General features: G+C 40.6%; 1 protein-coding gene across 2 annotated transcripts in view; it reads right to left on the bottom strand.

Moving 5' to 3' along the window:
• The window catches only part of rxraa (retinoid X receptor, alpha a), a 104,192-nt gene that overhangs the window by 18,797 nt on the left and 60,088 nt on the right, over nt 1-25,307 (bottom strand). For both annotated transcript variants that reach the window (XM_051412145.1, XM_051412146.1), the window contains exons 3-5: nt 23,167-23,405; nt 7,333-7,483; nt 4,627-4,806 (exon numbers count right to left, since the gene is read on the bottom strand). In XM_051412145.1, coding sequence (XP_051268105.1) covers nt 4,627-4,806; nt 7,333-7,483; nt 23,167-23,405 — 570 coding nt within the window. The remainder of the gene's footprint in view (nt 1-4,626; nt 4,807-7,332; nt 7,484-23,166; nt 23,406-25,307) is intronic.

Raw genomic sequence — 25,307 nt, 5'->3', positions numbered from 1 at the left:
GTGCAACAATCTGCCTTACCCAAGTCTTGTTCGAGATACTGAACATGACCCATGTCTGGAAAAGTTCTCTAACAAGGGGAACTACGTTGGTAGATTATTTTTTCTGCTCTGAAGAAAAAGAAATGATTCTGGATGAATCAGAGATGAAATGACTTATGTTAAGACAGACGTCTTTTTTGTTTTGCAACACAGTTATAGAATTAGATGGAACAGCTTCCAACACTGAATCTTCCCTTTGATTAAATGCTTGAATACATATATGTACTGAATACTGAATACATAGTTGGCCCTTATTTATAACTACACACACTTGAACATACAATGTGCGTGTGCATGCTCGAGTGTGTGTTTGCTTACCCATGTCGAGTATCTGCATATGTGAGTGCCTGCTTCAGTCAGTGTGTCTCGGTAAGCCAGTGAATAGTGCATGACCCAGTATGTATTATGCCAGTAAACATATCCAAGAGAGTTCAATCATCAATAATTGCTTCAGCAGTGCGGATGGAATTTATTTAGGACCTTAGACCTACATTATGCACAACGCAGTAGCGTGGAAATGTTCAAGGACTTTCAGCTTCCTTATCAAAGAGATGTGTTTTTCATGCAGCGCTCAATGACAAACAGCCGGCTCCTTTTATACACAAATCATTTATAGACACATAAATAATGTATTGCCTGTCACTCCTTCTTCACGCCGTGCGTGGCCGCCAGAAGAGCTTAAATAAAAAACCCTGAACACAAATCAATGAAGACTTTGTCTAGTACATTTTCTTTCCATGTCGGGTAAAAAAAAAAAAAAAAAGGCTTAAAGCAAAACCGTGTTGGTTCTGTCATCTGATTGGCTTGGCAAGGAGACACAGGAAATGGTTTGTGTGCTGAGCAGACACCGAGACTCACTGTGGCCGAGGCAAGAGAAACCGCACCTCCACCCTCAAGTGAGGATGGAAAAGATGTATGTGTGTGTGCTTTGTCTTTTCAAAAGGCTATAATTTACTTAATTCAAGACACCACAGAAAAAAGTACTGCGGCTTTTTATAAGTTTGTCCTCCAAACATGGATTAATAAAAAAGTTTTGGCCATAATGTGTTGAATGAGAAAGGGTTTTTGGAGATTCAATGTCAGCATGAAAGCTAACATACACACCTGGAGAACTGCCCTGCCTCACACACACATATCACACACACTAGGTCTGCAGGATGATCTGTCTTCTTACGTTTCCCCTACTCTGGTTTCTATTCCAAGTCCTGAATCAGAGAGGCCGTGGTCTTTTTGGGGGGGGAAGGAAAGCAGGGGTTGTTAGAGGAAGAGAGGGAAAGGGGCCCCATTTTAGAGGAACTGCTGTCTGGCGGTGGAGGTCAGCCCAAGGGTAGAATACTTGTGTTGGAGTCAGGGAGAGGTGAGGAGGGCTGAAATCATGTTAGCTTTATTCTCCCCCCCTTCTCCTCTCCTCTCCTGACTGGGAGAGCATAAATTCATTTAATCCTGTTTTTCTGTGGATTCGCTTAGCCTTTTGGGCTACTGCTGCCTTGTTCTCTAACCACAGCCCTCAGGGTGTAGGGGGAGGCTTAGGCAGCACTGTGAGTGAGGCAGTAAATGATAATATCCTTGAAAGGAGTAAAGAGCCCAACAATGATATAAATAAAAGCAAGAAGGAGGGGAGGCCAAGTAAAGGTCAAGACAAATTGGCCTTGGATAGAATAGCCTCCAAAATGCATTTATCCAAAAAAACACATATTCTTCTTGTTCACTTAGCTTTAAACAATGACGCTACATCCAACACACATCCACCTGAGCATGCACACCTGGTTAACACCTGCTACCGACTTTGCTTTTCAGCTCCCCTGGCTGTACTACATCACTCTGTATAATCTATGCACTCCATATCTGTATTCCGTAACTGTGGTGACCATAATGTTGAGAGGCAGTGATTGATTTGTTCAATGTGTGAAAGAGTGCTTAACAGCACTGTTGAGAGTGCTAATATTTTTTAACACCCTTATGGAGTGTTAAAATTCACACCTGACTGCCTGTTTTTTCCCCTCTCGGACAACCCAAGCTTTTCCTACTAGCTTTGTAATCGGTCCTCAAAGTACTGTACTACACCAAATCACAGCTAGTGTTTGTCAATTTGATGTTTACAAGTCAGAGTCGCTCTACTTTGCTATAATAATTAAAATTACTATAATTATATGAACAAACTACTCTAGTTGGGAAGCTTTAATGGATGTGGATGACTGGATGTGGAGCGTCTTGTCAAAATGTCCGGTCTAATCGCTAACACCGGTGTTGTCAAGAGCTATGTTGTTATTAACGGACATGAAAATGTCTTCACTTTGGCATCCCTACTTCATTCACCTTTTCCTAACCTATCACTGTTCAAATGCACTTCAGTTAGTAGGCAAACCCATCGCTCTTTATAAAGCAACGGCATTCAGACCGATCCTGTCTTCAGTTCAGTCGGTTGCTGGTTCGTTCTGTTATGCTCAGTTCAGCACAAAGCGTGGTCTATACAAGCACTGTTTATAAGACTAATAGCTCAGACGCCACATTTTGGCAATATAGTTATCTGTATCTTTCAGTACACTTTTAACCAGGAACTAATAACGTTTGAGCTGACAACAGTGCTTCCAACTCTAGTTAGTGCTAGCTTAAGATCAACACTGTCGCAAAAGGTTCAAAAGGTAACACTATCTTATTTTATATATTCATCATTCAGTCATTATATTAAATATAAATTAATGTTTCAATGACATTCATTACAGTTAAATGGCAAGCTAGGACAAGCTCTCTGACTAACTATTGTATGAACTTCACAAGTCAACAGTCTTCCATCAATGCACAATTTGAATTTGAAAAAGTTTGTTTCTAGCCAAGTGACTCTGCCTGTAAGTTGCATATGTAAGTTTAGAAGCAGTGCCACTGTGGAAGCTAAAAGTAGTAGGGCTTGTAGCTCAGACAGACTTCAGTATGACATTCACGGTAGTCAAACCTTAACCATGTAAATGTTACAGTGGATATTTCTATAATCCCCAGTCTCTACTGAGAGAAGTTTTCTGTGTTGGAGGAAGAGTGGTTTTGCAGGAATGTTTTATTGGTGTATCTTGAATAAATCCTTTAATGGTGAAATGAAGCCCTTTGTGTCCACAGAGGGGTGATAAGTTCTGACTCTTAAAACTTTAAAACACTGGAGTAGATCGCTAAACGTGACATGTTTGTTGTCAGGAAGCTATCCAAAGTATCATCAATAGATAACAATAAGCCTGAAAGTCAGTTGTGTTCTTTGTTAATTTCATGGCTGTGTTTTAAAGCCTGTAAAAAAGTATATAAAGCCTTGTTATGTATAGTATATAATAGGTGCCTGTTTATGTTTGAATTAATTCTTCAACCACAATGACATGGACACTGACAACATTATTTTAAAGTGAAAGTTTGATTAATGGTCTGTCCTCCACAACTATATGTTCTACATCTGGGGCCTCATTATGAGACTGATTAAATCTCTGTATCCATTTGAAAAGGGCAGCAGCAGTATGTGCATTCCATCAGGAGCCTCTAATTTGAGGAATGTGGTGCACGTTTTCACCGTGCCGTGCAATTACAAGCCATTATCCAATTTGAGTACTTTGATTAAATTTTGTGCATTGAGGATCTTGCAAAATAAGCACACAAAAAAATCTTTGTTTGTGAAAACAAGTCGGTCCCAATAACTAGGTAGGCTGTCCCGCACAACTCCCAAATTTATACACAAAATTAGGAGCACAAGAGCACCAACAATTACATCCAGAGGATGCAAAGGAGGCAGAAGTTCACACAGCTCCATTGTTATGTTTTTATTTCTCCAGTCTACATCAGTGAACTCCCTGAGGACTGCCTGTTCTCACAAACCCTCACTCCGTTTCCACATCCAGCAATACTGCAAGAGTCGAATGCATAATTTCCCCAAAAGTAGTTTTGTTTTACAGTAGAGCCTATGGCTGCAATGCACAGCACAATGTAGCAGAGCATAATCATACCTGCAAGTGCTACTGTAACAATGGCTTGAGGCAGGGGCATCTTTAAACCTCAATCAATGTCTCAGGTGCAATATATTTTCCCTTTGCAACTCTCCACTTAAAATCTATTTTATTTTTCTGAAAAGACAAAGTGGTGAATTTACGGACAAATGGAAACACCGTATTTTGCTCTTTGATTATTAAACTCATGAATATGTTTAAAATTAGGAGTTGTGTGTACTTCAACTGTATCTTGCAAGCTTTTGTATCTGGTGCAGATGCCATTAAATGAATGAACCTGTAGTCACAGTGAATATACTGGTATCTTCTCAGAGCGTCACATTCAACAGCAGTTTGAGAACACACCAAAATCAGTTTAGTTTGTTGTGTACTGTTAAATTAAGTCATTCTAGATGCTGCTGTATTTTATAAAATGGTCAGTGCATAACAGGGGAAAATATTCTGTGCGTTTCTGGTCACAAAAATAGCAAATATATTCATCATATGCACTGCATTGCTTCTTCCTTTCCTAAAATATGGCACTTATCTGTGTGTAAATGTGTGTTTGGGTGGATTAGAACAGACTTGAGGGAATGGGTAAGTGGGACTTTATCCTCAACGGTATGTGCTGTACCTTCTCTCTTCATGCCCATGGCTAAACACTTCTGGTAGCGGCAGTACTGGCAGCGGTTCCTCTGGCGCTTATCAATGACACAGTCCTTGTTGTCACGACAGGTGTACGTCAGGTCTTTGCGCACCGTCCTTTTGAAGAAACCTTTGCAGCCCTCACAGCTGTATACCCCATAGTGTTTACCTGGGGGGAGAGACAGACATAGATGGTTTTTCTAATGCGTATAGAGGATAAAATCTAGCCAAAGTTCCCATGTCTTACTGTCTAATTGACCCATTAGGTTGTCAGTTAAGTGACAGCGTTACAGCCTTATATTGACATGCACATTAGTTCCTGTCAGTTGCTTATCTTGTCCATTATTCTGTAGAGTACTTTTACAACCTGGTGACCAACAGAACAGTAACATAACCGTGGCGTGCACTGCAGCTTTAATAGCAGGGTTTTCTAAGAGACCAGAGAACAGAAATCTTTCTGAGATGACATGCAACCACAAAAACAGCATACAGGAAGCAAAAGAGCAATTGACCAATCAAAGACCTGTTAAAGTGAACAGACTATGTGTTTGGGGGTTATGCCGAGGTGGCTGGGTAAGAAAAGAGGGGCCTACTGAAGGTAAGCTGCAGGGGGCCTCATGGATTTGCGCTATGGTACTGTTCTCACATCTCTGTTCCTAACAGCTCTTTTTTATTTATGACAGATGAAGCCCATTTGCATTCTCCAGTGTTACTCAAACTGTTTCTTTGTTAGCTCTTTGCTAGTCAGACCACCAGAGAAGATAAATAAAGCCTCTGAGCACAGTTAAATGAAGCATGACTTGCTATTAAACATTGTTTTGATTTCCCCCCTTGGGTTTACGTAGCACTGATGACGCAGGATGATGCTAAAACTGAACAATAAATTAGATATCCAGCTTCATCCCGGGGCTGAACATTTTTCATGGTTATCCCCAGAAAAACATTTAAACACAGGGTTATTTGTTGACCGTGTGAAAAAGAAGAGTTCTACGGCTTTGCAAAGAGGGCTGCTGTTTATGTCATTAGCCTTGGGCTAACAGTTAGCCCTGGGTTAAATGTTCTTGTGGTTAAAGTGGTTCAGCTAGCTCTTGACCAGAGCCAATGATTAAGAGAAGCTAGGAGTGAGCATTTGTGGCCAAGAAAGAATAACCGCCGGTATTTTCTACAAGTCTGAACTTTGGTTACACAAATGAGTAGGCGTACACAAAAATGACTCACTTGAGACAGGAAAAGTAGACATTTCACCTAGTTTCAAGTCAGGTATGTGGCAGACAACAACGTAAAAACAGACATAAATAAATAACAGCATATGCAGCCCTGTCAACATGTATATCCCTGTCAACAGGAAAGTAGTGTTTGCTGTGTTTGATGTAGTGACTCCTTTTTCACGCACCAGTGGGACATTGAAATTTGAACTGAACTTCAAAAAGGTTTAAAATGTAAATAAATTGTTTTGTAATTTATATAGTTCTCAGTTTTCAGAAATACTGACACATGACTGTTATCATGTATCATGAAGAACCATTACGTACTGCAGAATGTATCTCTACAGCCACATCTGAGGGAGTTCCAGTAGAGATGTGGGAGTATTCGTACTTGCACTGTTCTGTAACAAGACTCACTGTCAAACTGTGTTCTGAAACAAGGCTCCTCTCAACATCTGCCTGTATTTTCCTCCATTCTTTTCTATGAGCAGTCCTCAAGGTGAAAAAAAAAAAAAAAAAGATGCTCACCCACACCATGACGATGGGGGTGTCACCAAGCGTCATGGTAGGGATGCTATGTGATGAGTGATGGGTTGTGCCTGGTTTCCCTCAGACAGAGCGCTTCTCTATTTCAGCCGAAGCTGAATTGGGCTTTGGTTTCATCAGACCGTGCAATCTTTTGACTCATGATTTCAGTTTCTTTCATGTGTCTTTATGGTGCTGCCTTCATATGCATTTTCTCAGGAGTGGCTTCTTTCTGGCCTTGATGCCATTTAGCCCAGATTTGTGAAGAATTCCACTGACTGTTGTCCTTCCAGGAAGATCTCTCACTGAAAGAAGCTGCAGTATGTAGTTCTGCCAGAGCGGTCCGTTGGGCTGTTCTCTAACCAAAGTTCATCTTTGGATCTTCTTTGGAGGTTTCTCATTGTGGTCAGAATGCCAGCTTTAGTAAGATGCTGGGTAGTCCCAATTGCTTTCCATGTGATAATAATGGAGTCTTGTGTAATCCCAGCTGCTGAAAAATTATTTTTATACCTTTCCACACAATTCTTCCCTAAATTATACATAACATTCCCTGTACTTCTTGGTTAGGCTTTGACTCATGCACACTTTTAAATAGTCATCACCAATCAATTTAAGCATAGTCATTCCATATTTATATTTTAATGTGTTTATGAGAATTTTAAACCAACTTTGACATCATGGGTCCTTTTGTACAGATGAGTCACAGATAATTCTGCTTTATTATTTTTTGTGACTCATCCGTACAAAATCAAAAATTGCATGAAGCTTTACACCAAAAACAGTTGAAAAAGGCAAGCAGGTTCAAACACTTACCTAACCGTTTCAAAAAAATATCTAGTAATGTCACATCACTTTAGCTTAACTAATTAAATTAAATTATAACTTCAGTATTGTTTATTGCACCATACTTCCCGTGCAGACAGTATATACGTGTTATTCAGTGGGTATTCATCACAGTCACTCACCTGAGGAGCGGTCACCACAGATGGCGCAGATGTGTTTGGTGAGCGACAAGGCCGTGCCTGAGGGCTGGGCGGGCACCTTCATCACGCCGTTGAGACCCAGCGGGGGCTTAATGTCCTCCGTGCTGCTGACCGAGTTCATCGGAGAGTTCAGCTGGAACATCAACACACACAAACACACACGCGGACTGGTCACAAAGCAGCCCCCCTGAACTCAAAACAGGCGACATCATACACCCCATTACACAGACCCGTCACATAGCTTAGCTGGTGCGGCCTAGTTAGCCGATGACATTAACTGTTGAACGACGGCCAGGACTGCTAAGGAGAGAGAAGGTTTGGTTACACATACAAACAGGAGAAGTAAATCTGAGAGAGATTGTGTTATGCAGAGTGTCCTGAACAATTTGCTAAATGCCGAAAGTGAAAAGGATGTTATGACTTCTGATACTCAATACAGATCTACAGTCTCAACAGCAGCGGCTCTTTTTGCCCTCTCCCATTGCTCCCTCTCTCTTTCTCTCCTCCCTCCTGTTTTAGATCTAAATCTGGCACAGCAGGATCCTGCACCACTCCACCCCAGGAACTCTTTTATTCATGCTCTCAACAAGCCCCGCTGGCTCCCAAATGTTCAGCACTAGCATAACTCCACTGCAAAATTTAACAGTACAGCGGAATAAAGAGACAGCATTTGTTTTAGCAGCAGTGCAACTGCAGCCTGAAGTCTGACTCAGTTGCTGCCTCCCTCCCTCACTAAAAAAGAGCTTTGAAAATATATATCTCAAAAGTGACCTCTCCTCGCTTCATGCTAAAAGCGTAGAGCAAAGGGAGACTAATTATTATAACTAGCGCCACGCTGCTTCCAGAGGAGATAAACATTAGGGGGCCGGATATAAATTATCCTGAAACGTTAAAATGTCCTTGATGGAACAGAAGCTAGCTAACCATTAGCACAATCTCGAGAAAAACATGGAAAAGTAAAAGCACCAGTCTAGGCTAATGCTAAAATTACATTACAGAGGGGGAAGAAGGGGAATATGTTCATCCCCGACAAACACACCGACGACTGAGGGATATGAGACAGAACGGAGTTGGCAGAGAAGTCACATGGGCTCATATAGCCAGCCATGTTTTCATTAAGTTACCACATATGAGACATGTCTGATAGCACAGACACGTCTTGGCTCTATATTCATAATTTGGCAGACAAACTCTTGCTTCTGTCTGCAGGAATCCGGCAAGACAGAGGAACCATATTGTTTTTATAATGACACCCATGGCTAACTGTTAGCCCAAGGCTAATGACATAAACAGCAGCCCTCTTTGCAAAGCCGTAGAACTCTTCTTTTTCACACGGTCAACAAATAACCCTGTGTTTAAATGTTTTTCTGGGGATAACCATGACACATCAGCTACACACTACAAGAACATAGAGATGTAATACACCACAGAAAACAGTGCCCTAAACCTAACCCAGACACACAGTATAAAAACCAAACAGACACAGAGACACATCCCGACCTTTTGTCCCTTGTATGGGCCACGCTTCCAACAATGCTGGATCATCCTACACTTCCCACAATGCAACTCAATAGCATCTATTGTCTAATGCCTTGTAGATATGAGACACAGAGACATATGCCAGTGTTTTCACAGGCTGACTTAAAATCAGTGGAGTGCACTGTTATGTACTGTATGGCAGTTTTACCCCTTAACATCTATTCTGACCCATAAGGGTAATACGAAATCTGCTTTGATAGACAGACACACACAAATGCATTTATATGCAGTACATGAACATACAGTCATGCACAAATAGAAAAAGTACACATCTAGCTGCTGTGGCTCCCAGCATCTCAGTTCACCTTACACTTGAATACTTGATTCCACTTTAATAGCTTCAAAGTTAGAAAAATGTCAGCAATTCCATATATACAGTACAGTTTTGCTTGAAGCTACTGCATGCTTGCATTGGGTGAAATATTCCAAACCATGGTGCTTTACCATCACATCAAATAGAAAATTCTAGATGTCTTCTGCATCATTTTTATACACATTTCCAAATAATTCAGGATGACATGTGGTGTCATGGGAACTTGACTAGGGAACCTGACTAGAATATCAAATATAAAGCTTATGTGGCTTTGACTGTTTGGCTGCTTTTGAATGATGGATTCACTTGTAGGTTCAGTGGGTTGAAAAGGTTAAAGCCCTCCGCCTCATGAAAACGTTAAATTCACATCCCGACACCCGCCCCTGGCCTGCTCTTCACACCCTGTTTACACAAATACACACTAAATGCAACACACACACACACACAGCTTAAGCTTTGGGGGAAAGAAATATTAGGATTATTTTTAGGTTATTATCCTGCAGAGCTTTTCTTGTGGTATTTTATACATTATTTCAATATTAATACCAAGGGGGAAAAAAGAAATGTTTTGCAGATTATCAACCAAGTGGGCATAGTTACATAAGTGATACTAAATGTGTCATTTAAATGATCAATACAAATACTTGCATTTTAAATGGCAAACACATTAGACCACATGAACAGTTATTACTGTAAACTTTATGTTGGCAATATACTGGCTGGTGCTGAGAAAGCCTTTCTTAGGATAAGATGATTTTTGAGAGCACCTCCAAGACACAAAGGCATCAGCACAGCTACATCATTTGTTTGCAACCAGCTGTGGTGGCATGTGCACACACCCACATCTCTGTACATTCACCCACATGCAAACACACACACGCAACATGAGGTCTTACCTCAGTTGAATGCCTGAGTCTAGTCTTTTCCCCTGAAGCGCAGCACTAACAGAGCTGTCTCCTTTGCTGATATCGTCTCTATCAAACCCTCTGTCTGTCTGACAGAAAAGACTCTTCTACTCACAATCTATTTTCAGTAAACATGCAACTCAATCTCAGCAACATTGCTCCCCACCGTGGGGGGGGCAGGCTGGGGGGCCTTTCTTTCTCTTCTGCCCATGGCAATGGAGGCAAGGCGGGGGGATTAAAGTGGCTCAGGACTAGTTCTGGAAATAGAATACATGCGCCCTCCTCTACAACACATACATGTGACCCTTCACAGGGAGGTATGCCAGCTGTGTGTATGGCCGAATAGTCTTGGGAAACCCCTTGACAATCCTCTCCTTACATACTGTTCTGTGTCTATTTTTTGGGCTTCAAAGTTTTACACACTGAGGGAGAGAAGCAAATGAGGGCATTTAACATCAAGGAGTGGAAATGTAGGACATAAGATTCCCTGCAGTACAATGTACAACACGAGTGCCTGAAATGCACCAGCTGAATAACACTGTTTCATGTGCTGCAGGTGTTACATAACATGTTGTGTGGAGGACATTCGATTGGTACATCCAGTACAGAGGGGGTCTCTGTCTGCTTGTGGGTGTCAGATTCTGCACAGAATTGATATATGTGATTATGTCCTGTGCCACCCGCTGGCTTCAGCATAATGCTGCAACATTCAAACATGTAAAGGTGATGGAATAGTATCTCCTCAAAGGGCTGTGACCCTTTAGGAGCTGAGAGTAAAAAGTAGTGGACCACTACACTTATGAGGAAGTGGTGTTTCATAAAAACACAGTACAATAAAGCAACAATAAAGTAATTGCATTTCAACATAGCAAGACATGATAGCTGCAAGCTAGCAGGTAAGTAGCTAACTATTTACTGCTGTAAAATAAACCTGGTTGTTTCTGTCATAAAATCCTCTCAAATTGATTGATTCTAAGTTTTCAAAGGAGGTATATAAATATATTCAATAAAAATATAAATGTATGAATCATTATATGCATCAACCTAAAAGGTGTGGTGTTTAAGTTTCATAAGAACACACAGTACAATAAACCACATATTATCTGTGAGCTAGAGCTGCAACTGCAATTATTTTCCATATAGATGAACAAATCCATACTTTTCCCATCAATCTTTTAGTGCAGAAAGTCTCAAAAAATGGCAAAAAAAAAAGTTCTCAGAGCCCAAGGGCACATCTTCAAATTACTTTCTTTGTCTGTAGCATAGTCTAAACCCCAAATATATTAAACGAACAACAACAGAAACCAAAGAAAAGCAGACAAACATCAATTAACCAATTAAATAAATTGTAAACTATATATATATATATATATATATATATATTTGCTGATTGGCAAATCTGGGCATCAATCAAACAAAATATAAATGTCTCACAATCTCACAAAAACCCTATAAAATATTTGGCTTGTCTTCGGTGTTTTACTCAACCCTAATCTACTTGTGTAGAAAGAATCATCTTGGCAACACAGCAGGTCCTGTAAATCATTAGTATTCTATGACAACACACATGGTGGTGAAATAAAAAGACAGAAGTCGTCCCTGGAGTGAATGGAGGAGAAAAGGAAAGAAGAGCAGAGACAGTGGAGGCCCCTGCTTAAGACGGGCTTAGCTCGATTCAGCGAGTCAGAGCACAGACTTTGCTCATAAAGACACTTCAAAAGGAGACATCAAATCCTAGCACACCACTCCTCAATGCACAACCCTCATGTGGAACTTCAGTTGCTTTCCAGTTCAAGGGCACCTTTTCTAACACAGAGAAAGTTATCTTCACAGTACTCTTTCAAAACGCCCCTTACAGAATTCCTCTATAAGGTTTTCCATTATGTGGCGGCAAAACATGGCCAGGCATAGCAGACTCTACTTTACAATCTATGGCTGTAGATTGCATTCGCCAAAACTGTATCACTCACAGAACCATGATGAATTTTTGTAACTTTAATTCACTTTTGCCTCAAGGTAAGAAATTAAAAATGTCCAAAAGCTAGAAGGAGGGGTGAGTGGACAGGATACAAATCTTGTGTTGACAGGAGACAACACCTAACCAGCTGCCTCCTGAGCAGCGAGGACAGGGACCAGGTCATTATGTAACCTAATGATAACCCTAAAAAGGTGTCACCTTTCACCTCTGACACCTCGTGACAATCACTTCCTCCTAAAAGCAAACTTATCTCAGCACTCCCGCAAAGTATGGGAAGAATGAGTAAGAACTTTCTTCTCATCCCTGAGTGTGTGAGTGTGTGAGTCTTATCTTGACACGTATCTAGCAAGAGATGGGGGATCGAGTTGCACACGGAGGGGGTGTTGTTAATGGGTCCGCTCTTCTGTGGCGCTCAGAGTATATTCACAGTAAGGCACCCTTTGGGATCAATTATGGCACGGTTACGAGTTTGAAAGACACCTGTTTGAACACACGTGATACACAAACAAGCACAAATCAACAGACACATGGGTGTGAGCACACACACGGCACTTGGAATAGTTCAGACTGCGGTTCAGTTATTTGCGGATGAACTTAAGGATAGTCTGTAGGTCCGTCGTGTCACCGTAAATTTAAAGTCACTCTCAGGACAAGGAAACAAGAAAAAACAACAGATTATAGTCACTATAACACGTGTTAACATGTGACTTACAGGGGCCCTGTGGAGTTTTCTTGTAAACAAACAAACGTTTATATTAAGGTGTATCCTCGAGTTCTAACAAATGTGTTGAATGCGTTTCCTTCCTCATCAAATATCCCAAGCCGATTTTTGCTTCCCTGTTGCTGGAAATCTTGGCATGTCACTGCCACCTGCAGATCAGGGGAATAATGTCATACCACTGGCAGGAATGTGGCCTGCGTGCGTGCGTGCATGCATGCATGCATGTTTTTTGTCCTTGTGCACATCAACCCAGCAGGAACCCACTCATAGAAAAACAGCTCCATAGCGCTACTCAAAGTAAAAACTCCCCAGGAAACCTTTAACCAGCCATATCTCTATAGAAATAAATAGAATTACAGTCCATAAGAACTATTTTTAGGCCTAATATTCATTTGAGAATTTCAATATATTATCCTACTGCTTAGGCAAAAGCTTTTTGAACAACTTGTATTAACCCATCTTGATGTACTTTTAACATTGTAATTTGTACCTTTCCTTAAAGGTCGAGTGTGTAACATTTAGGAGGATCTATTGGCTGAAATGAAATATAATATTAATAGGTATGTATTTATTAGTGCAAAATAACCTGAATATAGGAGTCGTGTTTTCATTCTTAATCTACATACGCCACGGGTCGCCTTCCACGGTGGATGGCATGTTGAACCACCATCTTTCTAGTAGCCCAGAACAGACAAACCAAACACTGGCTTTAGATAAAGCCTTTTTGCATTTTTCACAAGTCTCACAGCCACTGTAGTTTCTCCTACACACAGCCTGTTCACACAGCCTCATTCCCAGGTTGTGAAATACTGATGCACCAGCAGTGTTCAGTTAGCAGCAAACTGAAACTCCATCACTAGATTCCACTAAATCATACACACTGGACCTTTAAATACACTTTGTTCTTTGTTGTCCTCAATGTCAATGTTGTACAATGGTGTATACTTTTGGGAAAATGTTTATAGTGATAGTAAGTCATTGTGTCAACTATGAGTACATCTTTTTAAATGCTGATCACAGCAATCCCTGCTGTGATCAGCATTTGTGTTCAGGTAATTCAGAACGCCAGAGGTTGTGAACTCACATTTATAACTGCAGGCTTGATAACTTACTTAAAGTGGAAATTATTATTTATTTTTTTATGTTTAATTTATGATTACAACAATCCATTCAGTCTGTCTTTAAACTGAAGCCCATTAATAAACTTGTGTTTTGTCTTCATGCAGTGCTGCCTTCTGGATTCAATATCGCTGGCAGAAGACATTATGAAATGAAAGGATCCTTCACTTACATATGAGCTCACAACCTGGCAACCCAAATTCATGCATGTGAATATCTTATTAATGATCGGTAACACATCAATTATTTGTTAACTATTAATAAAGTATTTAGTGACAACATATAAATCATGATTGTAAAATAGCTCCAAGATTATTGTCACTCAGCTCTCATGAAACACTCTCTCTACTCTCTCCCAGTGGTTAGAATTTAGCAGAAGCCGACATTATTCTAGACAGCTCCGAGGTTTCCAACACTCACCCCATGCTGTGCCACAACAGATAAAATGAATCATCACAAGCACTGCTGGCGCTTGTGTTTGTGTTTGTGTGTGTGTGTGTGTGTGTGTGTGTGTGTGTGTGTGTGTGTGTTTTGACAGAAACTTTTGTTACAGTGAAAAAAGGATATTAAGACTATCAGTGGCATGAAAGGCAGTGAGCCTTACAGCACTGAAGTGGGAATACGCAGAGTGACTTTCAGCTGTTGCCTCACCTCAGCGTGGCAGTATCTGTGCGTGTGTGTGAATGTTTTTGGCATCCTTGGGAGTGTGTGTGCGCACATAGGGGTGGGCTCACAGCGTGCATATGTGCATTTTTATATTTCTGTGTGTGTGTGTGTGTGTGTGTGTGTGTGTGTGTGTGTGTGTGTGTAAGCATGCATGTGTTTCTGGATTTCATGTGTGTATGAGCATGTGTCTGCTCTGTATGCATGTGTAGCTGTGTCCTTTTGGCTTTGTGTCTGAGTGGATGAGCATAAGGGCTGTTTTTACAGGAAACAGTGCTGCTCCTGTGGACACTGGACTGCCTACCACTGACACAGCAGCTCTTACGACCCTGGATGCTCTCTCCTCTCAAACCAGAGTGTTTGAACTGTGACAACCTCTTCTTCCTTTCCTTTGCTATTCTCAGAAATAATCCCTGAAATGAATGTCTTTGAAGGTGCTTTTACACCTATGGTGATGATGGAGACCTCACAGTCGCCAACACTGTACAATCAATGATGAACCGTCAGTCTGCAAAACTTCATGTTAACAGCTCTGGGTTTGTTACATAAAAAGCAAGTGCAAGTATGAACTGAACCAGAACTAAAAGGCAACAATGAATGTTTTTTTTTTTTTACTTGGGCCGAACCCAATGTACACGTTACACATTTTCTTATTACACAAAATATTGTGTTTGATAATCATCACCATACAATTCTGTTTTTAATAACAATTTGTATACTTGATTGCACACGCACAATCCACCATTCTAATCAAGGTATTATCCACAATGAGTCATGCACTTAAATATAAATACTGCATGAAGCAGAGTGTTTGTGTGGTTCAGAGTGGAATATGTTGCATATACCACAGCCATGTGATATTATACATATTATTTATATAGACAGTAAAACACAGTTTAAAAATTGTGTAATGTATACGCCTGAGTGTCGTCATGTTTATGTACGTCATCTGTCTCTTATCCAATGATTAATTGACAAGGGCTTCCATATTCTATTAGGAAGTACTCCAGCAATTAACTGAGCACCCATTTCCTTTGTCAAATAAGCAATTAGTGTTTCCATTTTCCAACTGTAAATCAACCTGTGAGAATTCCAGTGTTTCCACTGTCCAATGGTATGTCCAACACGAAACAATTGTAAAGCTGACGTCTAACATATCACTTAATGGATCAAGTTTTTCCAGTGTTAAAACAAAGAGCCCTCCAGTGATTCATTCCCTATTATGTCCATTATCATGAAGTCATTCATCGTGGTTTTCCCAAGTGTCTTCTAGTATGCTACATGAAAATGGGTATGGGGAAAGTGGTATTTATTTTGTCAAACAGCAACCATTCCAGCAGTATAGTTCAAATGTTATTTCGGTGTCAACCACAATTTGAATTTAGCAGTATTTAGATTGATTACATCCTGCAAGTATTTAATTCAGTAGTATTTCCTTTGTCCACCATCCAGCTGATAAGGGACTGATTTATCTGCTAGCATGTCGTCCAGTTTATAATAGACTAATGCTTGTACTTGTTCATTAGCATGTTATACAGGCACTCATTCACTGCTACTTTGTCTGGCTACTACTAACAAATAACCTGATAGTTTATTGATTATTGTTACCATTAGCGTTATCCAGTGTGTAATTGATTAGCTCTTCAAACAAGAATTGGGAGCTGATTAAAACCTATTCTGACAGAATATAGCTTGATGATAAACTGTTTAATTGATGTTAATAATCAGTTTTTAGGTATAATTCGTATGGAAAATGCTCAATCTGCTGTTGTCAGTGTATCATCATCATCATGTTCAGCAATGTTTTTTACCATGTACTAGTCATTACGATTAGGTGATCATGTTCTAAAGATGAAACACCTTTTGTTTGTTCCTCTTGTCATACCATATCTGTACAGTGTTATATGCACTTCAATTTCTGTGCGGACAATTTTCTTTGTTTGTGTTTAGGACTGCGCACCTAAACATGCCGTGACAAAAAGTGATTAATTTTCTTTTATAGAAGCTTTTTGAAATGGTCTCAGCTAAGGCTGTTTTCCACCTTTTAGCATGACATGAAAGCTGTCAATCTAAATGAAAATAATGTGGCAAACCCCAACCAATGGGTCAAAATTAATATTCCAAAAAGGCTGTCTGACCGATGTTTGCCTCATTTATCGTGTCTTTACAGTGTTTTTTTGTTTCTTTTTATAAATGTATGGAGAGAAAATAACTTCCATAGGTTCTGTACACTGCTACAGGTTTTACAGGTGTGTTAGCAGCATTAGTCATACAGTATGTGTCATTACACTTTGCAGACATGCCACAGTGTACATGTCTGTCCACAGACAGTGTTGAGTTGCTGTAAGATCACACCACCAGATGCAATTAAAACCCCTAAAGGGATTATTTGAAGCTTTAAAATAAATGTGTGCCCCCAAGGCATTTAAACCACAAAGTCTAGAGCCTACACTCGGAGACTGATGTCTGAAACTTAAACCTAATGTTACTGTGTCTATCCCTTATAGATGCCACCTCCAAAATGACTCATCTCCTGTGTGGCCCCCAGTACAAGTCAGAACACATACACAGGCCCCACTGTTATCACACTAAATAATGTCAGTTCTCAAATAATGGCCTATGGTCTGTTATAACAAAAAGCAGCAGTCCCACATGAATGGCATTGGGAACATGACCGCTACATGTTAAAGTCTTCACAAATCGCACAAATTCCATCAACACAACTAACAACTCTACTGCTACAAGTTCTCTTTTTAAAAGGAAGAACTGCTATGTTCTTATACACTTACTCTACTTTCTGCTCTTTCATGATTTTCATCTTCTTTTAACAAAACAACACTTTCTGCATATGTTTCAGAATAAAAGCTTTCCAGGGAAGAAATGGCAGTAACATAAAACAGAGGCAGGAAATTTGTGTTAACAGCAGCAACAGCAAATGAACATGGCAAATGGGAAACTTCATACTACAATATAATAAAGTTTACTTAACAGCAAAACTTTGAAATAAAAGCCTCTCCCTAATTAATGCAAGGCTTTCTCTACAAAAAACTAAGAACTATAGAACTGTGTACTAACTTCTAGTGAAGCACAACTAAATTAATTCTACACATTAGTTACACTTCCTTGAACTACCAGCACTGGGGAAAAAAGCGGTCTCTAAAACTGCTTCTAATTGCTACCTGGAGACAGCTTTGGCTAAAAAAATTCTTTTCCCCCCATCCATTTGAGGGGTGATTGACGTTAGAGAGCCTTAACTGTTCTCCTGGGACCCTACACACAGCCCCTTTGTGCAGCCATTAGAGCCATGCAACCATGATGTCATGCAGAGTGACTACAGTGAGGTCCATCAAAGACCAGAGCAGCGGAATGGACCTTTATTACTCCCACACAGGCAGGGGCTGAGCTCTCTCTCTCTCTCTCTCTCTCTCTCTCTCTCTCTCTCTCTCTCTCTCTCTCTCTCTCTCTCTCTCTCTCTCTCTCTCTCTCTCTCTCTCTCTCTCTCTCTCTCTCTCTCGTGTTGTGCTTCAGTCTCCTAGCGACCTTCGCCTAAACACGATGTACCCAAAACCGGCGGATGACATCACTGCCACCGCTCATTTATAACTTATTAAGCACGTGTTCCATTTCTTGTAAAGCGTTTACACCTTTTTCACATTACTGTTTCTCTTGTGTTTGACTCCAGAAACACTCAGGCTTTATATGTATTTTTAAGCTGTATTGAGAAACACAGGAGGCCTGTTGTTGGTTTAGGATTCTCAGGAAAGGTTTCAGTGGGAGAGCACGGAAGCCAGAGGGGTACAGACTGAGCTGCAGAATGGAAAATGGGAAGCGGCAGTGGTCCGATGATAAAGAGCCCTTTTTTTCCCGCAAAAACCAACAGCCAGACAACTCTCGCCATTGTCATTGCAAGTGTAAAATGTGTTCCAACCCTGCGTATAATCCCTTCCAGCTGCTTGCAGAGTTGTACTGTGTGTGATCGAGAAATTGTCTGTGTTGTCGGTGAGTTCAAGCCCACAGATGACACCAGCGATGGGTCTGATCCTAATGGGCATGGCTGTGGCCTGGCATTGGCCCCCTGACCAGATACCCGGGGAGATGTCTCGCCAAAAAGAAAAAAAATAGTTGACAAGCCTTATAACGGCAAAACCGCTTAACAAAAGACAAAGTGTGCATTTTGCGTTGCAGGCAAGGTCTTTTGTGTGTCAAAATATCTTTGCTGACAGTGTGTGTGGCCCTCTTCAGAACAATCGAGATGCTTTTCTGATCTTCAACAGTATACACAGCAGATAACCGGGATGCACAGAACAGATGCGACAAATGAGCGAGAAACAAAAATGCTTCTTGCTGGAAAAAATAAACACAACCACAGCGCAGTTTGCGAGTGCGTCTGGATGTTCGAGACAGAGCTCAAGGGGAAGAAGTGTTGTTTGAGATGTGAGAATTGGCTGATGATAAAGGACTGTCTCTCTCTTTACATGTGGTTTGGCTTTTGGGAGGATGTAGGATTCCAGAAAGAATGGGAATTTTGTTCATCCCGTCTTCTGCTTTCATCATGTTGTCATTTACGTCTTTGATGTAGAGGATTGTTAAGGCTCATTGTTTTTTGGTTTTCAGAGATTTTTATTGAAAGTTACATATGTTCTAATAAGGACCAGAGTGGTTTAATCAGATTTCCACCTGGATTTTATGTTTCCGTGCATCTAAAAGTTGTGTTTCTTGCTTACCGAAGACACTGATAGTTGTAGTGTATGGTACACAAGGTCTTCTTGTTTTTGTTTTTTTAACCAACTTTTCAACCACATTTCTATGATTTGCTTTGCGTATTTCATGAGATTATATATGTACACGGAAGATCTGTAGGAAGAACAAAACTTGCAGCAATGCAAAGTTTATGTGGTCACAGGTGTGTGAGACTACAGTGAGTTTGTGTGCGTGTCCATGCCTATGTGTTTAGGTGTGTGTGCGGTTAGCATAGGCAGGGGTCTTGTACTGGCCTCTGGGTGGTTAAGTAGGGAAGAGGCTGAGCTGTGACCTCGTTCCAGTCAACTGCTCATGAAAACAGCAAGTCAGCCGAGTGTTAAGAGCAAGTGGCATGCGCCGTCTGACTCAGATCACGTCTCATAAGAAGTGCCGCGCCTCACAACCACAGGGCCCTGCCACCATCTTTAACCTCTCACATCAAACTGCCGCTCTCCACCCTAACTGAGCAACAGTCAGCAGCCTCTACAGACCTCAGTTATGCAAAAGTTCACGGTTAATGGCTCAAGTCCTTAGACATGAGTACCTGTCAGATTTAGAGCTGGATAGCATTTGAAATGTGAAATCAAACAGTTTGGTAGAATAACCAAAGCAATACTGTTTTTTTATGCCTTATTTTGAAAAACAGGTTTTTCAACAAGAACAGTTTTCACTTCAAGTCCCCCTATTTAGCATTTCTAAGCAGTACATAAACATTTAATAAGTAGCTTATAACAGACAAGAATGTAACTAAGCAGATACAGTATGTGTTAATTAATGTATATGTCAGCAACTGTAACTCCTGAAAGTGGAGGCTGGGCGTATAAACAGATAATTCATGACAATACGCTAAAACACAAAAAACTGTTAGTTGAAATTGTTTGTTGAGTTGTTTACAAATACACGGTTAAAAACTATCCTCATATGTGTGTACAATCACATTATAGTTAGTTACAAACCATTTATTAAATGTTTGTATAATTATATATGCTAAATAGGAGGACCTAAAGTAAAAGGTTATAGATAAAGTAAAGTCAAAGCCAAACTACTAAGTTACTCTTAAAAATGACTTTACAGTTTACAATACTTGCTGCTATAGACACAATTCAGTTGTTATTGAAAAACTACAGAGGTTAAAGGTCAGTGTAGACTCATAAGGGAATAAGGGACATTAACTGTTTCTCATGCCCTCAATCTGATCGTAAAGAGTGAAGGATACTGTTTTTCATTTGCATGTGCTTACCACACACTGGCATGTTGAAGCGGGTGGGAAGCCTCACTGAAAAGGGTGCTGCACTTTTCCCCACACTGAACCCTGGTGTAACAAACCAACCCCTCGATGAAAACAGTTTGCACAAAATAGGTTTCAGTATTGATGCCGAAATTCAAGTATCGTATCGGAACTAGAATACCCAGCCCTAACTGCAGTTAATGGGCTGCCATTTACCAGTAACAGTGACACATTAGTCACATCCTTGTATTTATATTTGCTAACTCAAAGAATAAAATATGAACAGCACAATTGCAAAGCAAGAGTGGTTGCAATGGTCATGTTTTGGAGCCATTTACCCAGGTACCAGCTGTTTCAGCAGATTCAAAACAATGCAGCACTGTTAAAGACTAGAAACCAGCCATGACCTATAACTCAAGTTAGATACATGCTGTAATTACTGTACATACAGTACGAAAACTTCCACCACCAACAGTAACAGCTGTTATACCTGCTCTTTATACAGATGTTAAAAATGGCAGGATTGGCCAAGAGGCAGCAAGGATTAAAAGGAAAAAATAGATTCATTCAAATGAGATAGACTGAGACGGACAACTTTTGCTACCTAAACATCCAACCTGCATACAAAGTATGGCGCTCCGGGACAGAAACTGCAGCACAGATGAAAGTGTTGGAATTAAAAAGTGTAGAAGAATCAGAGAGAGAAGGGTGGGGAGGGGGAATGGGGCTTTCTAGCAATGAAAGATTCTGGCCGCTTTCTGAAACTGCCCCTAATCCTCTGTTAACTCCATTACATGTGGGACACTTCTGTGATAAGCCCAACAATAGCGAGGAGAGCCCATTCCAAATACCATCACATTGCAGGCGCACTTTAACACAATTATTAACAAACACAAAAAAGGGCAGCCGCTGTATTTTGGGGGGAAACAATTTCAATTTTAGATATGGGCTTGAGACGAAAACTGGGCCACTGCAAGCTTTGATGTCTTAATTGTGTGTGTGTGTGTGTGTGTGTGTGTGTGTGTGTGTGTGTGTGTGTGTGTGTGTGTGTGTGTGTGTGTGTGTGTGTTGTGTGTTTTTTTTTTTTTTACACCAAAGAAACTGAGGCTTATTGATGGATCAAAAGCAACAGAGACAGAGAGAGGAAATGGAGATGGAGTGAAAGAGACAAGAAATAAAAAAAAACAAGAAAGGGAAAAAAAAAGAGGAAAAAGGACAGCCAGAGGAGAAGAAGAATGAAGGGATAGAGAGGAAAGTGAGATATGGCGGGAGAGAGTGACAAATGTGCCTTAGATATAGAAGAAAGAGTGACAGAGCTGAAGTTCTGTGGAATCCCAGCTGAATAGGCCTTGATTAACTGTGGCATGGGGTCAAAGCAGGGCTTCAGTCTGCTGGGGCCTGGCTTAGGAAAATTATATGTATGCCTGTGTGAGTGCAAGCGACTGTAATTTGCACTTCTGAGACATGTGAATACAGTTTGTAAGACATGATATGCATCCGTTTGTCTGGTTAGGTTAGGGCAACTGTGTTTCTGTGTGGATTTGAGAGTGAATACACAGTAAAACCCCATGGAACTGTATTGGTATCGGCCCATAATTTTCCAATCGCTGTATTCCTTGTTTTTTTTTTTTTGTTTGTTTTTTTTTCCTAATCTTTGGACATAGGCTGGCTAGCTGTTTCCTCTTGCTTCCAATCTTTATGCTAAGCTAAGCTAACCATCATGCGACTATGGCATCGTATTTAATGGTCATAATGGAGAGAGGTATCTCATCTAACTTTTGGTAAGAAAATGAACAAGCATGATTTTTCAGCTGTTCTTTTAAAAGATTTACACTCTAAAATGTAATTTATATTAGGCATCTAGCAGAAGCTACTAATGTTCAGGGACTGTATTGATTTACTAGGTGAAATTTAAACATATCAGACATCAATGTCAATCAGATGTCAACAGAAGTGGAGAAATAAATATTGTTGTTGGTTAATCTTGTGTTGTTAGTATAAGTAGTAGAAAACCTGGAATAAAACTCCTTTGCACATAATATAATTGTAAACCTACATGAACACAGATGGGTAACTTCAAACTAACATGTACTACACAAACTAATGTACATGCCTTCTTTCCAAAATGAGTGAAACATGGCCCATGAAGGGTTTTTCAATACCTTCTAGGTGCTGTTGCACAGGAGAAATTGACTTAAAAACACTCAGAGCTCTCATAGTCTGTCTAACTTGTAATTAATGAGGTCAAATTCATAAACTCCCATAGCCTTGCCACAGTGGTTACAGGTTTGTCCATGTGTTTGCTGTCATGAATATAAATGTTTATATTTGTGTTTGTGCATGCACATACAATTGTTGTGGTTGGGAAATAAATATGCATTTATGAGAGATCTTTTGAATGTTTTACAAAATCTTTACCTCAAACTCAAGGTTATTTTCTATGGTTTTTTGAAGATACAATGATCTGACTGTAGAAAATATACTTTCAAAAGTGTGTGTGTGTGTGTGTGTGTGTGTGTGTGTGTGTGTGTGTGTGTGTGTGTGTGTGTGTGTGTGTGTGTGTGTGTGTGTGTGTACATATGCACAGTGTGAATCTGTCACAGGCCTCACCTGGGGGCTTACACTGGGGCCGTAGCCCATGCCGGGCGAGTTCATGGAGTGGGGACCCATGGGCGAGCTGATGACGGAGAAGGGTGAGGCCAGGCCGTTCATGGGCGAACTCAGCGTGCTGATGGGAGAGTGAAGAGAGCCAGAGGGCCCCATGGACGTTGGGCTGAGCAGAGATGGGTGCATTCCCCGGTGGGACGTGGGCGAGCCCAGGGGCGAGGAGGTCAACTGGCCCGACGAGTCTGTCCGGAAAAATGACAAAAAAAGGAAATTAGAATGAACTCTTGATTGGTTGTTGAAGTAATATTTTTTTTATCATTTTCACTGCTATCATTTATTATAAAATCTCTACAGATTTAGTCAGCATCAGATCGTTTTTGATTAAGAAAAACCTTCCCGCTCAAACTCACCAAGTATTTAAAACCCGAGGCACATTCAGACTATGTAATTTCAATATAAACCATGTTGTTCACATAAAACCTTTAGATTTTTCAAGAGGCCGTTTTCACACTACAGCTAATTTTAAGTTGTTGGCACCAAGAATCCAGCACATCTGGTGAAGTGTGAAAGCAATTGTTGAATCTGAGTGCAGTCCAGGAAAATGGACAATTCAGCAAAAACACTTGAGACAATAAAATCAGCTTGAGAGCAAAGCCTAACATGCGAGTCGATGGAGGCCGACTATGATGTCCACTCCGTAGTTCTCTTGCTCGCTCCTGCACCGCTTCTGCCCCTCCTTGAGTTTCCGTTGTCAGAAGTGCTTCCCTCTGGGATCTTTGAGGACAGGATGTATATCTATAATGTATGTGGTTGATGAGTGCAGTACTGGGCCCAGGAGGATTGCATATACAACCTTGAACTAGAGGCTGAGGGGAAATCTGCAGTGAGATTGAAGTCAGAGGGAGGGATGAGGATAAGGTTGTGTACTGTACAAGAGCTCATGTGCTCTTTCTGTCTTTCTTCTCCCGCCTAGACGTCGTCCTGCTCTTTACCTCAACTGAGCGGGGCCATCAGCTGTCAACACAGAAGATATGAGGCAGGCAGGAGTGCGAGCAAAGAAGGAGGGGTACTCTGGTATGTGAGAATTTGGCGACAGGGTTGTATGTGTGCTGATAACTCCCTCACTCCCTGTCTCGTCTTTCACCACAGCCTTTCACCGTCTCTTACTCTTTATTTATGATTATCTCTGTCTTTCCTTCCCTTTGCCTCTTTTCTCTGTCCCTCTATTTCTGCCTCATCTGAACATCATGAAAGAGGGTTTTGCACATTTGAGCAATTTCTTACTCATTACACTTGTTTTTAAATCTGAAACAAGTGGTTGATCAACAGAAAATTCATCTACAATTATTAAACAATTCTATAAAAATAAAAAATTTAAATTAAACAAACTGACAAACATTTCATAGTTTTGGCTTCTCAAACGTGAAGATTTGCTGCTTTTCCATAGATCGAATATCTTGGTTTTAAGACAAAACAAGACATCTGAAGACGCCATTATGGATTCGAGAAAACATAATGAAAACAAACCTTAGTTGCAGCTCTAATTATTTTTCTACCTCAAGGTGGAATCTGCATCAGTGTGATGAACCATCATTTTCAGGACTTTAACATTCCCACCTGGCTATTTTATCTATCAACTGTGTCTCAGTTCAATTTCCAGAAATAGTACACCCCGTAAAAATGATATACGCTGGTACAATGCATCCTAATGGCTCAATCCTACAGCTGACGTACGGCCGCTTAGGTTCTCTCCTCTGATGAGTGCTTTGTCCCGACATACCCTCTTATACCCTGTCCTATTCTGACACCACAACTTTGCTCTCCCCGCAGTGGGGACATAGACTAGTTATGCAATAAGTGGGCTTGTCTATCACACTCCCCCGTTTCATAAGTGGTCACCAGGTTCCTCTGTTTCCGCTCCGTGGAATAAAACTGACGGATGGCTCAATTAGTTGACAGCTGCGAGTAAAGAGTCCAGTTCACAGCAATTTTCCTGGTGTGCATCGTCTCTGTCCAAGCTGACTTTACATGATTTTTAGGTTTTTTTCTGCGTGTATGTGTTGTTTGTGCATGTGTTCCTGTTGTAAAATGTCTTGTGAATGCAGGAAAAAAAGGAGTCTGTGCATCTTTGTCCCCTGCATCAG

Source organism: Dicentrarchus labrax, unplaced genomic scaffold, assembly GCF_905237075.1.
Source record: "Dicentrarchus labrax unplaced genomic scaffold, dlabrax2021, whole genome shotgun sequence".
NCBI classification, from domain to species: Eukaryota; Metazoa; Chordata; class Actinopteri; family Moronidae; genus Dicentrarchus; species Dicentrarchus labrax.
This window is presented reverse-complemented; position numbering and strand designations above follow the sequence as displayed.